Source organism: Oncorhynchus clarkii, chromosome 23 (assembly GCF_045791955.1).
Source record: "Oncorhynchus clarkii lewisi isolate Uvic-CL-2024 chromosome 23, UVic_Ocla_1.0, whole genome shotgun sequence".
NCBI classification, from domain to species: domain Eukaryota; kingdom Metazoa; phylum Chordata; class Actinopteri; order Salmoniformes; family Salmonidae; genus Oncorhynchus; species Oncorhynchus clarkii.
Window position 1 is genome coordinate 52,436,610 of NC_092169.1, and position 17,666 is coordinate 52,454,275.

Below are 17,666 nucleotides of genomic sequence, written 5' to 3' on the forward strand. Positions count from 1 at the left end.
TCCTAACTTTGACTGGGCAATGAGACTCTCCTTTTCACTGAAATGAAACCTGGGCATAAGCAGCAGAGCTCCGCGAGAGGTTCACGCTACTCAGCGTAAAATTACCTTCTGGTTCTATTTCCAAGATTTCAACTAACAGCTCACAGCCGAACACTTGATTAACACAACACACCAAAACACAACACACCAAAACACAACACACCAAAACACAACACACCAAAACACAACACACCAAAACACAACACACCAAACACAACACACCAAAACACAACACACCAAAACACACCAAAACACAACACATACCATGACATACCATTGTGTTTGTCCTTTAGGACCTGGCGTTGTACAATGAGTTTACCATCAGTGACACTCTGACGTTCTTCGGAAGGATCCACGGCCTGTCAGCTACGGACACCCAGGCACGCATGGACTTCCTGGTGGACTTCCTGGACCTACCTCACAACAGCAGCCTGGTTGGAAAACTCAGGTAATTAGGGCTGCAAAATTCCAGTATCTTTCCCAAAGTTCCCAGGATTTCCAGAAACCTTTCCTTCAGCTTTCGGAGCATTGTTAATTCGATGCCATTTTATTTACGAGCTGGAATGAATAATACTCCATGCTAGCTCCTTTAAAAAGCAACAACGCTGCACATACACCAGGGTGGTACCACTCAATACGTGTGTTTTACGTCCCTTTGAGAAGTTGTGCACCAATATTGAGTTTTAAAAGCCTGTGATATCAAATTAAATGTCCTTTAATATAGACCACATTCATTTTTAATGTGAATAAAGGCAAACTAATGTGCCAAAATTCTGCATTGTGACATGTCCCTCCGTCAACCCTGGTGTAATGCTCCGGGTGTCGTGTGTGTGGAGTCAGACGCAGGAGACAGAGAGTGCAAGGCTGTGCTCTTTTAATGCACCAACGCACCACAGGGTGCTCACAATAATAACGGCCCCAAACACGGGGAATGAGAAAGGTACAACTGAAATTTCACGACCAGGAACAAACACGTTACAACACGCTCTACATTAGAGTCTAAGGTTACAATCATTAATCCCGCACAACAAACAGGCGGGCCGGCTGTCTAATAAAGACAAACTAATCATTCACCAACAGGTGCTACCAATAAACATACAAGGAGGGGGAGGAAAGACAATCAGTGGCAGCTAATAGGCCGGTGACGACGACCGCCGAGCGCCACCCGACCGGGAAGGGAAACCACCCTCGGTCGGACTCGTGACACCTAGGAAGATGTTAACATACTTAACCCCAACATTTCTCCAAGTTTCACCATCATTGTAAAGCCCTAGTTATGTTGTTGTTTTGACAGTCATTTCAGAAGATTATTATTTATTTATTGTTATTAGTGATTCATTTACTTCTGTCCCTCATTTTAAGGTCCACCTTGTTACGTGAACTGACCTCTTTTAATATGGTGAAACTTTTAATTTTTTAAATAATCATTGAACATCTAAAAGTCAAATCACAGAGTAAAAACAGGTGAGCTGTTTCTTCTCTTTTTATCCATGTTCTGGTGTTTTGTGGTGGGAAACGGCATGGCAACAAGACTTTGGGGTGACCATCGCTGATTGTGAATGGGAAACGGCATGGCAACAAGACTTTGGGGTGACCATCGCTGATTGTGAATGGGAAACGGCATGGCAACAAGACTTTGGGGTGACCATCACTAATTGTGAATGGGAAACGGCATGGCAACAAGACTTTGGGGTGACCATCGCTAATTGTGAATGGGAAACTATTCCCACTAATGCCCCAAAAATTATGATATTCCATTTAAAAGGATAAATAAATTACAAACTACACCTGCCCCAAAGATAAGCAGCACTTGGTACTTATGCACATGTCTTCTGATACTGTCCTGTAGTTAATGATTTGGAGAAAGAGGTGGAAAGGGACATTTCAAACATTTTGGGCTCTCCAGTTGGTCTATAGGGGGTTTCAATCACCTACCCCTGTGTCTAGACTATGGCTGAGTCCCAAATGGGACCATATCCACAGTATTTTGGGCTCTCCAGTTGGTCTATAGGGGGTTTCAATCTCCTTCCCCTGTGTCTAGACTATGGCTGAGTCCCAAATGGGACCATATCCACAGTATTTTGGGCTCTCCAGTTGGTCTATAGGGGGTTTCAATCTCCTTCCCCTGTGTCTAGACTATGGCTGAGTCCCAAATGGGACCATATCCACAGTATTTTGGGCTCTCCAGTTGGTCTATTGCGGGTTTCAATCACCTTCCCCTGTGTCTAGACTATGGCTGAGTCCCAAATGGGACCATATCCCCAGTATAGTGCACTACTTTTGACCAGTAGTGCACTATATAGGGAATAGGGTGCCGTTTGGGACTCAGTATATCTCATTTTGATCTGGAGGAAAAGTGCACTACAACCAAGAGAGATAGAAAGAGAAGGAAACGGTTTCACCCTGAGGAGGTTTATGTTTGTTTGTCACGGGCTTCTGTCATGTAAAAATGCTGTGGAGTCAGCCCGCCCTGTCTGAAACTAAGTAGGTGTTATGCAACAGACATTTGCCAAGATGTCAATGCCAAAAAGAAGGCTCCCTCACTTCCATCAAAACAACTCCTCAATGATTGCTTATTACTCTTAGCTGTAACAGTAAGAGTACACAGCAAACTGGCCAGTATTACCTGGCGTTGATTATTCAGGGTAACATTTCTAGTGTTGATTCAGGAGTTAAATTAACACTTGGTGGTGTTAAATAACCCCAGTGTTGGTGTTAATAACCAGAGTTGATGAAATGGTCGTTCCAGTTTATTGCTTTAGATAGTCTGATATTTTAGTCTTCCCAACTCTGGCAGTTGCAGGTGAATAAAAATTCTACATTTTGGATATCCCCTGCTCTGTCTGGATATCAATAGGAATGACACATCACTTTGTAAGCCAGCATAATGTGACTTGCTGAACTTGATGTGGCCTGTAAACCATGAGTTGTAGGCCACTGTATCAGGGTAAAATTAAGCCTTCAAAATAAGGCATTAAGAAATTAAAGGGATACTTCAGAATTTTGGCAGAGGCCATTAGAGGTAGTTTCGCAAGCCACTAAAATTAGCACAATGACTGGAATTCTATGGGAATCTACTAGCATTGCCAAAATCCCGAAGTATCCCTTTAAATAATTTATATTTAATGACAGCATATTCACTTAGGACAGGGATGGGCAACTGGCGGCCCATGTGGATTAACAGTTCTTCACTTCAATCAATCAATCAATCAAATGTATTTATAAAGCCCTTCTTACATCAGCTGATATCTCAAAGTACTCTACAGAAACCCAGCCTAAAACCCCAAACAGCAAGCTATGCAGGTGTAGAAGCACGGTGGCTAGGAAAAACTCCCTAGAAAGGCCAAAACCTAGGAAGAAACCTAGAGAGGAACCAGGCTATGAGGGGTGGCCAGTCCTCTTCTGGCTGTGCCGGGTGGAGATTATAACAGAACATGGCCAAGATGTTCAAATGTTCATAGATGACCAGCAGGGTCAAATAATAATAATCACAGTGGTTGTAGAGGGTGCAACAGGTCAGCACCTCAGGAGTAAATGTCAGTTGGATCTTCACATCCGGTCGTTCAGAGTATCTCTACCACTCCTGCTGTCTCTAGAGAGTTGAAAACAGCAGGTCTGGGACAGGTAGCACGTCCGGGGAACAGGTCAGGGTTCCACTTGTTATTTCAGGCTCTGATTGTCACTCAATTTGCCCATGTTAGCTAACCATTTTAGATTGGGAAGTTAGTCTAGGGCCAGCTATTTAAACTTGTACTAATCAATGGCAAAATGTGTAAAATTGCAGGAAATGGACCCGTATAGACACTGGAACAGTGTTAAACTGCTGTGTAGCTATCGTCATGGCATCAGCTCATGGGAATCTGAATAAAGATGGAAGATTACTCTTGGATAATAACTGTTAGATCTGGTATAATAACTCTTAGATCTGTGTGTGTGTGTGTGTGTGTGTGTGTGTGTGTGTGTGTGTGTGTGTGTGTGTGTGTGTGTGTGTGTGTGTGTGTGTGTGTGTGTGGTGTGTGTGGTGTGTGTGTTTACAGCGGAGGGCAGAAACGGAGGGTGTCTCTAGGAGCAGCCTTACTTCAAAACCCCCAGTTATTGATTCTGGATGAACCCACAGTCGGGGTGGACCCTGTGCTGAGAGCCAAGTATGTACTGGACACACACACACGGACACTCACATTCAACCAAAACCAAACTGAAAACCCAACTATTGTACCCAACCTCATGCCTTCAAAGACCAGTCTTACACCTTTGAGTGCTGATCTAGGATCAGATCCCCCCTCTTATTTATTATGATTTAAATGGCTAAACTGATCCTAGATCAGCACTCTGAGATGTTTCGTGGATAAAGAAAACCCAACCAAGTCAGTGTTTCCCAGGTAACCCAGGCAGGTCATCAGGCTAAGACTGCATCCCAGATGGCCCCCTATTCCCTATGTGGTGAACTACTTTAGACCAGGGCCCAGAGGGTGCCTTTTGGGGGCCCAGAGGATGCCTTTTGGGGGCCCAGAGGGTGCCTTTTGGGGGCCCAGAGGATGCCTTTTGGGGGCCCAGAGGATGCCTTTTGGGGGCCCAGAGGATGCCTTTTGGGGGCCCATAGGGTGCCTTTTGGGAGCACAGAGGATGCCTTTTGGGGGCCCAGAGGATGCCTTTTTGGGGGCCCAGAGGGTGCCTTTTGGGGGCCCGTAGGGTGCCTTTTGGGTCACAGATTAAGACATCTTTATGGTGGTAATCAAATCATATCTGCACGAAGTTAGTTTATTTGTTGTGTGACGCTGAAAGGTGGTTCTCTGAACTGCACTCATGTGATGAGTAACCTTGCCTGAGACCTCAAGACCTGCGTTAGCTCCCCAAGCTAATGCCTAGGCTTCAGCTCAACGGGACACGTAGTCTTTTGGTGCGCAGATGATCACATTTGCACACTCTTTCTCTGTATCTCTACTGCTCGAGGTACAGTACAACATTGTCCCAAACAGCACCCCATGTCCTGAATAGTGCAATATTTTGGACCAGAGCCCTGGTTATAAAAGTGCACTTTATTGAGAATAGGGTGCCATTTGGGACCATAGGGTGTGCCCTTAAACTGAGTTGTGTCATGTGTCCCTGTAGGATCTGGCAGCATCTAGTAGAGATTGTGAAAACTGGAAAAGTATCAGTCGTCATCACCACTCACTACATAGAGGAGGCCAGGCAAGCCAACGTGGTAAGATACAGTCTATATACATGATAACTACCTACTGATAGACACTACATAGAGGAGGCCAGGCAAGCCAACGTGGTAAGATACAGTCTATATACATGATAACTACCTACTCATAGACACTACATAGAGGAGGCCAGGCAAGCCAACGTGGTAAGATACAGTCTATATACATGGTAACTACCTACTGATAGACAACTCCCTACTGATAGACAACTCCCTACTGATAGACAGCTACCTACTGATGGACAACTCCCTACTGATAGACAACTCCCTACTGGTAGACAACTCCCTACTCTATATACGTACATGCCATCTATACTGTCTCAATACTCTATAACATACTCTATACTGTCTCTATACTCTATAACATACTCTTTACTATCTCTATAGTCTATAACAGTCTCTATACTGTCTCTATGCACTATAACAGTCTCTATACTGTCTCTATACTCTATAACGGTCTCTATACTGTTTCTATACTCTATAACAGACTCTATACTGTCTCTATACTCTATAACAGACTCTATACTGTCTCTATACTCTATAGCAGACTCTTTACTGTCTCTATACTCTATAACAGTCTCTATACTCTATAACAGTCTCTATACTGTCTCTATACTCTATAACGGTCTCTATACTGTTTCTATACTCTATAACAGTCTCTATACTCTATAGCAGACTCTTTACTGTCTCTATACTCTATAACAGTCTCTATACTCTATAACAGTCTCTATACTGTCTCTATACTCTATAACGGTCTCTATACTGTTTCTATACTCTATAACAGTCTCTATACTCTATAACAGTCTCTATACTGTCTCTATACTCTATAACGGTCTCTATACTGTTTCTATACTCTATAACAGTCTCTATACTGTCTCTATACTCTATAACAGACTCTATACTGTCTCTATACTCTATAACAGACTCTATACTGTCTTTATACTCTATAACAGTCTCCGTACTGTCTCTATATTCTATAACAGTCTCTATACTCTATAACATACTCTATACTGTCTCTATACTCTATAACAGTCTCTATACTCTATAACAGTCTCTATACTGTCTCTATACTCTATAACAGTCTCTATACTTTCTCTATACTCTATAACAGTCTCTATACTGTCTCTATGCATTATAACAGTCTCTATACTGTCTCTGTTCTCTATAACAGACTCTATACTGTCTCTATACTCTATAACAGTCTCTATACTGTCTATATGCACTATAACAGTATCTATACTGTCTCTATACTCTATAACAGCCTATATACTCTCTCTATACTCTATAACAGTCTCTATACTGTCTCTATACTCTATAACATTCTCTATACTGTCTCTATACTCTATAACAGTCTCTATACTGTCTCTATACTCTATAACAGTCTCTATACTGGATTTGGAATCAAATGTTTAATGTGAGGTGACAGTATGAATGTCACCTTTATTTGAGGGTATTTTAATACATATCTGCTTTACCGCTGAGAAATGAAAGCACTTTATGTATCTAGTCCCCACATTTAAAGATGTCATAAGTATTTGAACAAATTCACTAATAGTGTATTAAAGTAGTCAAACGTTTTAGAATTGGTCCCATATTCCTTGCACACATTGACTACATCCAGCTTGTGTCTCTAAATGTATTTTTTAAATGTAACCTTTATTTAACTAGGCAAGTCAGTTAACTTCTTGATTCTACTTGAGACGCATATGTCTCAAGTAGGCACCTGGAAATGCAAATGCGCTACGCTAAATGCTAAATGTACTCGTTAAAACTCAAACCTTGATCAAAATTCACAAGCAGGGTATTGAATTAAAGCTACACTCGTTGTGAACCTAGCCAACAAGTCAGATTTTTAAAATGCTTTTCGGCGAAAGCATGAGAAGGTATTATCTGATAGCATGCACCACCTGAAAATGCCTGAATGCGACGTAAACAAAGACTCTACTTATCCGACGCAGCACAAAACGCAGAAATAAAATATAAAACATTCATTACCTTTGACGAGCTTCTTTCTTGGCACTCCTATATGCCCCATAAACATCACTATTGGGTCTTTTTTTCGTTTAAATCGGTCCATATATACCCAAAATAGCTTTCTATGGAAGCTGTGTCATTCAGAAAAAACATTGTTTTTTAACGCTGCATCATTTTTTAAAATTAAAAAAGTCGACGATAAACTTTCACAAAACACTTCGAAATCCTTTTGTAATCCAACTTTAGGTATTAGTAAACGTTTATAATCTATCAAAATGATTACAGGGCGATGTATATTCAATAGCTCCTCATCTGCAAATCAATGGCTGCCATTGTCCACATTTACAGCGTCCTGGTGGAGACTGGAAGAAACGGATGCCAGATACTTGGATTTTCCAACAAAAAATTCAATTGAAAATGACGACAATCGCGACATCGTGTGGAATTTGTATGAATTGCATGCAGGTCGATATTAAATTTTGTCCTCTTTTAACAACCCATGAAAGTGACTTATGGAAATTATTTTTAGCTTTCAGAGAGCAGTTTTTCTTGCGTTTTTCAATGAAACACACGATCTGTTATAGTCACAGCCGTGATTTAACCAGTTTTAGAAACTTCAGAGTGTTTTCTATCCACACATACTAATCATATGCATATACTATATTCCTGGCATGAGTAGCAGGACGCTGAAAAGTTGCGCGATTTTTAACAGAATGTTCGAAAAAGGAGGGGGTAGAAGTAAGAGGTTTTAAGAACAAATTCTTATTTACGACGGCCTACCAGGGAACAGTGGGTTAACTGCCTTGTTCAGGGGAACAGTGGGTTAACTGCCTTGTTCAGGGGAACAGTGGGTTAACTGCCTTGTTCAGGGGCAGAACGACAGATTTTTACCTTGTGAGCTCGAGGATTCAATCCAGCAACTGGGGCTACCTGTCGCCCCAAACTTTACAAACTTGTTGGATGCATTTGTGGTTTCATTTGGTTTTATTTCAGATTATGTTTTGACCAATAGGAAAGGTGACATGATGACTGGCCATGAGCCAAGCCTTGATATTTATACCATGAGCCAGAGATGTCACCTTTCACAATAAACCTGTCCTCACCTGTCACAAAAAAACCTGTCCTCACCTGTCACAATAAACCAGTCCTCACCTGTCATAATAAACCTGTCCTCACCTGTCACAATAAACCTGTCCTCACCTGTCACAATAAACCTGTCCTCACCTGTCATAATAAACCTGTCCTCACCTGTCATACTAAACCTGTCCTCACCTGTCATAATAAACCTGTCCACACCTGTCATAATAAACCTGTCCTCACCTGTCATAATAAATCTGTCCTCACCTGTCATAATAAACCTGTCCTCACCTGTCATAATAAATCTGTCCTCACCTGTCATACTAAAACAAGTCTTACTGGTACAAATATTTTATGACTAATTCATCTTTCCTTATTCCTCGCATCCTCTCTCCTCGCCTCGTTCCTCAAAACTCCATTTGGAATGACTGCTGTTTTCTATCTCTCCAGGTGGGTCTGATGAGGAATGGCCGAATGCTGGCAGAGGGGGAACCAGAAACCTTGATGAAACAGAACAGTGCTGCGGTGAGTAGCCAACAACAGTGTATACAATTTACTTAGAAGAATATTTTGTACATTTCGCACTGTATGGACAGGCAAGCGGGAGTATAGTAGAAACAGGGATTGAATGGCGGTTTATATTAGAGTATATTTAATGTGACTGATGCCAGGAGTGTTACCACTAGACAACAATGTTCTGCAGGCAGTAGCCCTACATTGACCCTATTGCCTCCTACCATCCAATCACTGCAGACTTTGGAAAAAGCTTTGTGAGACGTCTGACTGTTGATGTCTGACTGTTGATGTCTGACTGTTGATGTCTGACTTTTGATGTCTGACTGCCTTCCCAGTAATCAAAATTATATTGAAAAGACGTCTTAAAAACATATTTTCCAGATGTTCATTTTAGGTTCTGAATGACAGGTGAAAATACATACAGTACCAGTCAACAGTTTGTACACACCTACTCATTCAAGGGTTTTTCTTTATTTCTACTATTTTCTACATTGTAGAATAATAGTGAAGACATCAAAACTATGAAGTAACACATATGGAACTTTTGACTGGTACTGTATGTATTTTCATCTTTCATTCAGAACCTAAAATGAACATCTAGAAAATATGTTATTTTTTTAGACGACTTTTCAATATAATTGTGCCTACTGGGAAAGCAGTCAACAGTCAGACATCTCCCACAGCTGTAGGAACGCTTTCTCCAGAGTCTGCAACGGATGGATGAGTAGGTGTGTCCAAACTTTAGATCGGTACTGTATTTTCCGGACGTTTAAAATACGTATTTTCCCGGGAGGTGGAATTCGGGTTCGTTTTTGGTTCTAAATGAAAGTTGATACGTATTAATTAATACGTATTATCCAGACATTGAAAATATGTGTCAGAGTCGTGTGTATAGGTGGCAGGGAAGTCAGGCGCAGGAGAGTCAAACGGAGTGTAAAATGGAGTCTTTTAATAATTGTCCACGTAACATGCTCCATAACACTAACATGAACAGACATAAACAAACATGGGTACGAGGACCCGTCGCGCACCTACACCACATAAAACAACACTGACATAAAAATAAAACAATCTCTGACAAAGACATGAGGGTAAACAGAGGGTTAAATACACAACATATAATGAATGGGATTGAAAACAGGTGTGTGGGAAGACAAGACAAAACCAATGGAAAATGAAAAATGGATCAATGATGGCTAGAAGACCGGTGCCGTCGACCACCGAGCACCGCCCGAACAAGGAGAGGCAACAACTTCGGTAGAAGTCGTGACAATATGTATTTTCTGGACAGTTCTGAATGAGTTGAAGAGACGTAATTTTGGTCATCGATTTAAACTGCACATACTGTACATTCTCAATGAAGTTTGCGTTATATCAGAGTAATACTTTTTAAAATCCATTTAATATAAGAAAGAGGAGCCATGTGAAGATGACGTCATATCATATTTCTTATTGCGCCAATCTGTAAGTCACTTATGTAAGCTGTTTCAAAGGCTTTAAAACGGGCAGCAATGACGTCCAAAGTGGTCCAACAAACGGAATAAACCAACAAACCAGTTCAACTACAAGAACCTTCTCAGTAACGGTTACAGAATTATTTTTTTTCTTGCTATGACTTTGAGATGTTGTTGTTTATCAACCTTAGTTGAATGCACTGACTGGAAGTTACTCTGGACAAGAGCGTCTGCTGAATGACCAAAATGTAAAGGTTAATGTAAATTATTCGAATGCTCTCCGCCCCCAAGCAAGTACACATTGGGTCAGTCCAGACCAGACCAAATCCGAACAAATCATAGACGTCTAGGCTATGTTTCACAAGTTTGAACAGCACAGTACAGTAGAGCACAGTACATTACGGTACGGAGGACAGTAGAGTTTAATTCAGAAGAGTAGAGTACAATACAATACAGTTTAATTCAGTACAGTAGAGTACAATACAATACAGTTTAATTCAGTACAGTAGAGTACAATACAGTACAGTTTAATTCAGTAGAGTAGAGTACAATACAATACAGTTTAATTCAGTACAGTAGAGTACAATACAATACAGTTTAATTCAGTACAGTAGAGTACAATACAATACAGTTTAATTCAGTACAGTAGAGTACAATACAGTACAGTTTAATTCAGTAGAGTAGAGTACAATACAATACAGTTTAATTCAGTACAGTAGAGTACAATACAATACAGTTTAATTCAGTACAGTAGAGTACAATACAGTACAGTTTAATTCAGTAGAGTAGAGTACAATACAATACAGTTTAATTCAGTACAGTAGAGTGCAGTACAGTACAGTTTAATTCAGTGCAGTAGAGTACAATACAATACAGTTTAATTCAGTAGAGTAGAGTACACTAGAATACAGTAGAGTGCAGTACAGTTTAATTCAGTAGAGTACATGAGGGTGAAATACAGTACAATATACTATATTATACTCTACTGTACTCTACTGTACTAAACCACTTTTCTTTCATGTACTGTACTCTGCTGTGTTCTACTGTGCTGTGCTATCCAAACTTGTTAAAAATAGATGTCTATGATTGGCTCAGATTTGGTCCGGTCTGAACCTGTCCGTGGACGTTGAAATCAAGGCCGGGCTGGACAGCACAAGTCCAAAAGACGCCTGCGTCGGTCCGTGCTTAGTTGGTTCTGTGTTGACCACTGATCATATAAACCCTTGACTGTGTTATCTGTGTGTTCAATTGACTGTGTTGTCTATCTCCTCTACTGCCCCATCCAACCACTGCAGACCCTGGAGAAAGCCTTCCTGCAGCTGTGTGAGACCTCAGACCAGGTGGGCTCCAAACACAGCACCTACCCTCAGGGTGGGGTACTAGAGAGCGGCCAATCACTCGAAAGCGGCCGGGAAGAGATTCAACTAATCCTGGGAGTCGGGCCGGGACCAGTTGAAGAGCTGCCCAAATACTCAGGTAAATGTAGGGTTGTATGGACACTACACTGTATATACTCAGGTAAATGTAGGGTTGCATGGATACTATACTGTATATACTCAGGTAAATGTAGGGTTGTATGACACTACACTGTATATACTCAGGTAAATGTAGGGTTGTATGGACACTACACTGTATATACTCAGGTAAATGTAGGGTTGCATGGACACTATACTGTATATACTCAGGCAAATGTAGGGTTGTATGGACACTATACTGTATATACTCAGGTAAATGTAGGGTTGTATGGACACTACACTGTACATACTCAGGTAAATGTAGGGATGTATGGACACTACACTGTATATACTCAGGTAAATGTAGGGTTGTATGGACACTATGCTGTATATACTCAGGTAAATGTAGGGTTGTATGGACACTATACTGTATATACTCAGGTAAATGTAGGGTTGTATGGACACTATACTGTATATACTTAGGTAAATGTAGGGTTGTATGACACTACACTGTATATACTCAGGTAAATGTAGGGTTGTATGACACTACACTGTATATACTCAGGTAAATGTAGGGTTGTATGGACACTATACTGTATATACTCAGGTAAATGTAGGGTTGTATGGACACTATACTGTATATACTCAGGTAAATGTAGGGTTGTATGGACACTATACTGTATATACTCAGGTAAATGTAGGGTTGTATGGACACTACACTGTATATACTCAGGTAAATGTAGGGTTGCAAAGTTGTCTTGAATTAAATTTCCTAAGATATTTAATACTGTGTGTGTGTTGGGTTGGGTTTTACTATCTTTGTCGGGACCAGAAGTCCTCACAAGGATAGTAAAACATGGAAAATTCAGACAAGTGGGGACATTTTAGGCTTAGGGGTTAGGTTTAGGGTTACAATTTGGGTTAGAACTAGGGTTAGCAGTTAGAGTTAGGAGTTAGGGTTAGGTTAGGGGTTAAGGTAAGGGTTAGGTTAAGTGTTAGGGTTAGGAAAAATAGGATTTTGAATGGGAATCAATTGTTTGGTCCCCACAAGGATAGTAAAATGTGTGTGTGTGTGTGTGTGTGTGTGTGTGTGTGTGTGTGTGTGTGTGTGTGTGTGTGTGTGTGTGTGTGTGTGTGTGTGTGTGTGTGTGTGTGTGTGTGTAGCGGACTGGAAGGTACGAGTCAGGCATGTGATGCCAAAGTGGAGGAACATCGCAGCTCTGATTATCAAGACCACGGTGCGGATGAAGAGAATGCCTGGGTGAGGAGGATGAGGATGAATTAAAGGAGTAGAATGAGCTGGAGGAAGACAGACACGATAATGATGAATATGATGATCCCTTAAATCTTCCAAACAAAATGTCTGGAATACCTGGGAATTCTGGGAAAGTTGACAGAATTCTGCAACCCCAGTCTGATTGCATTGTATCTGTCCAGGTCCCTGTTTTTCCAGTTCCTTCTGCCAGTCATGCAGATCTCTCTGATGTGTCTGTGTATCGGAGGAGACCCCAAAGGAATACAGGTGGCTGTGGTCAACAATGATACCTCCTCCAGCTCCTATAGCCAATCCCTGCTCTCCTTCCTGGACAACTCCAGCGTGCAACAGGTACTGGACCAATCGGTTTTCTATCTCCCACACTGTCCTGCTGGTCAGACTTAGTCCACTAGATGGAGGAATAGGGTGTAACACTGTCCTGCTGGTCAGAGTTAGTCCACTAGATGGAGGAATAGGATGTAACACTGTCCTGCTGGTCAGACTTAGTCCACTAGATGGAGGAATAGGGTGTAACCCTGTCCTGCTGGTCAGACTTAGTCCACTAGATGGAGGAATAGGGTGTAACACTGTCCTCCTGATCAGACTTAGTCCACTAGATGGAGGAATAAGGTGTAACACTGTCCTGCTGGTCAGACTTAGTCCACTAGATGGAGGAATAGGGTGTAACACTGTCCTCCTGGTCAGACTTAGTCCACTAGATGGAGGAATAGGGTGTAACACTGTCCTGCTGATCAGACTTAGTCCACTAGATGGAGGAATAGGGTGTAACACTGTCCTCCTGGTCAGACTTAGTCCACTAGATGGAGGAATAGGGTGTAACACTGTCCTCCTGATCAGACTTAGTCCACTAGATGGAGGAATAGGGTGTAACACTGTCCTCCTGGTCAGACTTAGTCCACTAGATGGAGGAATAGGGTGTAACACTGTCCTGCTGGTCAGACTTAGTCCACTAGATGGAGGAATAGGGTGTAACACTGTCCTCCTGGTCAGACTTAGTCCACTAGATGGAGGAATAGGGTGTAACATTGTCCTCCTGGTCAGACTTAGTCTACTAGATGGAGGAATAGGGTGTAATTAAGACCTAGCTATTGTCACTGATGGTGTCCCCTGTCCCTCCCTGCCCTAGGTGAACCGTTCCCATGCTGAGGCTTTTGCAGGGGCCTATAACGGAGAGTACTGGGCCGTCATCGGGTTTGGAAAGAATTTTACCAGCTACCTGACCAAGAGGTGAGACCTACCTCTGGACCTGTCTCTAGTCTAGTCTCATCTTCTTCCCTTGTTCTCCTGTCTTCTCTTCTCTCTTCTGTTCTGTTCGGTTATCTTCTTTTCCTCTCCTCTCCTCTCCTCTCCTCTCCTCTCCTCTCCTCTCCTCTACTCTACTCTACTCTACTCTACTCTACTCTACTCTCTTCTTGCCTCTTCTATCTCTTCTCTTAAATCACTGTCCATGACTTGCAATGCTGTTGAACTTTAAGGCCACCAGTGTCAAGATTCTTCCCTACAGCGTAATGGAAACCTGTGCACCTTCCAGCTGCCAATGTGACAAAGCATTCCACTGTCTTACACACACCCACACACAGACAGATAGACAGACAGACACACACGGACAGACACACACACAGTGATGTCAACAAGGCATCTAACGTGATGATGACTCTGTGGTGAGGAAGGGTACACCAGTCACCAGTATGTCTGTCTGTGACAGTGTGTATCTGCATGGATTCCTCTTCGTATGTGTGAGTGAGTGAGTGAGTGAGTGAGTGAGTGAGTGAGTGAGTGAGTGAGTGAGTGAGTGAGTGAGTGAGTGAGTGAGTGAGTGAGAGAGAGAGAGAGAGAGTGTGAGTGAGTGAGTGAGTGAGTGAGTGAGTGAGTGAGTGAGTGAGTGAGTGAGTGAGTGAGTGAGTGAGTGAGTGAGTGAGAGAGAGAGAGAGAGAGAGAGAGAGAGAGAGAGAGAGAGAGAGAGAGAGAGAGAGAGAGAGAGAGAGAGAGATCAGCCGTGAAGTGAAAAGTCTGGTCTTGCCTGTCAATTAGGGTCACACACACACCTGGGCCGACCAGGTAGCTTACTGCATGCACACACACAGTATCATGTTTGTTCTGTGGTGTGTGCTGTGTTATACAGGATCCTTACTGTATCATGTCTCTGTGGTGTGTGTTGTAATATACAGGATCCTTACTGTATCATGTTTGTTCTGTGGTGTGTGTTGTATTATACAGGATCCTTACTGTATCATGTCTCTGTGGTGTGTGTTGTACTATACAGGATCCTTACAGTATCATGTTTGTTCTGTGGTGTGTGTTGTACTATACAGGATCCTTACTGTATCATGTCTCTGTGGTGTGTGTTGTATTATACAGGATCCTTACAGTATCATGTCTCTGTGGTGTGTGTTGTATTATACAGGATCCTTACAGTATCATGTTTGTTCTGTGGTGTGTGTTGTATTATACAGGATGATCCAGCGGCAGGTCTCTAAGGAGGTGGTGGATGGAGGGTCGGTGCACGTCTGGTTGGACCTGACCAGTAAGCTTTCACTCCGCAGTCTGTTGGCATGTGACAGTGTTCCAGAATGTACCTTCAAATAGAGTAGAATACAATACTGATAGAATAGATCTGAATAGAATAGAACACTGTTAGAATAGAATAGATGTGAATAGAACACTGTTAGAATAGAATGCCATAGAATAGATATGAATAGAATAGAACACTGTTAGAATAGAATAGATGTGAATAGAATAGAGCACTGTTAGAAAAGAATGCCAATAGAATAGAATAGAATAGATCTGAATAGAATAGAACACTGTTAGAATAGAATAAAATAGATCTGAATAGAATAGAACACTGTTAGAATATAATACTGATAGAATATCTCTGAATAGAATGGAACGATGTTAGAATATAATGCTGATAGAATACAGTAGATCTGAATAGAATAGACCACTGTTAGAATAGAATAGATCTGAATAGAATGGAACACTGTTAGAATAGAATATAATGCCGATAGAATAGAATAGATCTGAATAGAATGGAACGATGTTAGAATATAATGCTGATAGAATACAGTAGATCTGAATAGAATAGAATACTGATAGAATAGATCTGAATAGAACACTGTTAGAATAGAATACAATGCCAATAGAATAGATCTGCATAGAATTGTTGGAATAGAATAGAATACTGATAGAATATAGTTGATCTGAATAGAATAGAATAGATCTGAATAAAATAGAACACTGTTAGAATAGAATGCCGATAGAATAGAATAGATCTGAATAGAATAGAACACTGTTAGAATAGAATAGTTCTGAATAGAATAGAACACTGTTAGAATATAATAGAATGCCAATAGAATAGCATAGATAGTTTGGCTGTGAAATTGACCTCTAGGTGTTAGTGTAACTGTTTTACAATACTGTGGGGGTCTTCTGAATGATGGCTCAAGTAATGGAAATGGATTTTGAATGATTTTCAAAGTAAATGATTGATTAGTTTCATTCCAAATACTGTAAACGTTCAAATCATTGAAATAGATCAACCATTTTTTGATGTTAGTCAAACGTCTGGTGACATTGTTTTACCCTTTTAATGTATTTTCTCCAGATCGGCAGATCGCCTTAATGCTTCAGAAAAAAATTAAAGATGCCTTTGAGGTACACCTGAGTTCCATTTTCTTTGTTTTGTCATTAGTTGACGAATGATTCTGTTTTGGAAGAGTTATTTGACTTTTGAGAGTGTTAGTGTCATTATTCATATGGCTTCTGCCTCTCTGTTCCCTCCTCAGGGTTTTATCCAGTATAAGATGAGTAGCAGGTCTTACCTGCTCTCTCTTCCTGTCAAGGTATGACAATCCCCTTAAAACCCTGGTTACGTCCCAAATGGTCCATAGGGCCGTGGTCAAAAGTAGTGTCCTATGTAGGGAATAGGGTGTCATTTGGGAAGCAGGCCCTGTGTTGATAGTATTCTGCCATCCACATCTACTAGCCTTGCTAGTGTCTGATAGAGACAAGCTGTTGTCTTCCCAAGACCACAATGTAACCCGTGTTGTTGAAAGTATACAAATGTGTGATCCATTCTTGATGAATACACAGATGTACTGTGCATAGGGGGAAAATATTTCACTTACTATTTCTCATTTTTTAACACCTTTTGCTCGCTATTTCTCTTTGTCCCGTTTCTCTTTCCAGTTTGAGGAGCCCATCTATGGCAGCATGAACTCAGACTTCACCACGTTTGTGACGCCAGGAGCCGTTCTGAGGTAGAGATTCAGTCCACGTCTGAACCTAGTCAGCTTTACTGAGACGAAGATGATAATCTGTTAAAATATTGTATGTCTTACGGTTTCCCTCCTCTTACTCTCTCCCTGTCGCTCTCTCTCTTTCTCTCTCTCTCTCTTTCTGTCTCTCTCTCCCTGTATCTCTCTCTCCTGTCTCTCTCCTGTCTTTCTCTATCTCTCTCCTGTCTCTCTCTCCCTGTCGCTCTCTCTCTTTCTCCCTCTCTATCTCTCTCCTGTCTCTCTCTCTTTTTGTCTCTCCCTGTATCTCTCTCTCTCCTGTCTCTTTCACTCTCTCTGTCTCTCTCGCTCCTGTCTCTCTCTCTACTCCATATAACTTCCTCATATATCCTCTTTTTTTCTCAATTTATCCTCTTTTTCACCTTCTCTCCTTCCCTT

General features: G+C 41.4%; 1 protein-coding gene across 1 annotated transcript in view; it reads left to right on the forward strand.

Moving 5' to 3' along the window:
• Positions 1-17,666, forward strand: part of LOC139381476 (ABC transporter G family member 23-like) — a 32,644-nt gene that overhangs the window by 5,943 nt on the left and 9,035 nt on the right. The window contains exons 3-14 of the mRNA XM_071125042.1: positions 333-487; positions 4,077-4,184; positions 5,149-5,242; positions 8,747-8,821; positions 11,562-11,742; positions 12,885-12,981; positions 13,158-13,326; positions 14,123-14,223; positions 15,450-15,520; positions 16,598-16,647; positions 16,779-16,835; positions 17,182-17,252. Of these exons, the coding sequence (XP_070981143.1) occupies positions 333-487; positions 4,077-4,184; positions 5,149-5,242; positions 8,747-8,821; positions 11,562-11,742; positions 12,885-12,981; positions 13,158-13,326; positions 14,123-14,223; positions 15,450-15,520; positions 16,598-16,647; positions 16,779-16,835; positions 17,182-17,252 (1,229 nt within the window). The remainder of the gene's footprint in view (positions 1-332; positions 488-4,076; positions 4,185-5,148; positions 5,243-8,746; positions 8,822-11,561; positions 11,743-12,884; positions 12,982-13,157; positions 13,327-14,122; positions 14,224-15,449; positions 15,521-16,597; positions 16,648-16,778; positions 16,836-17,181; positions 17,253-17,666) is intronic.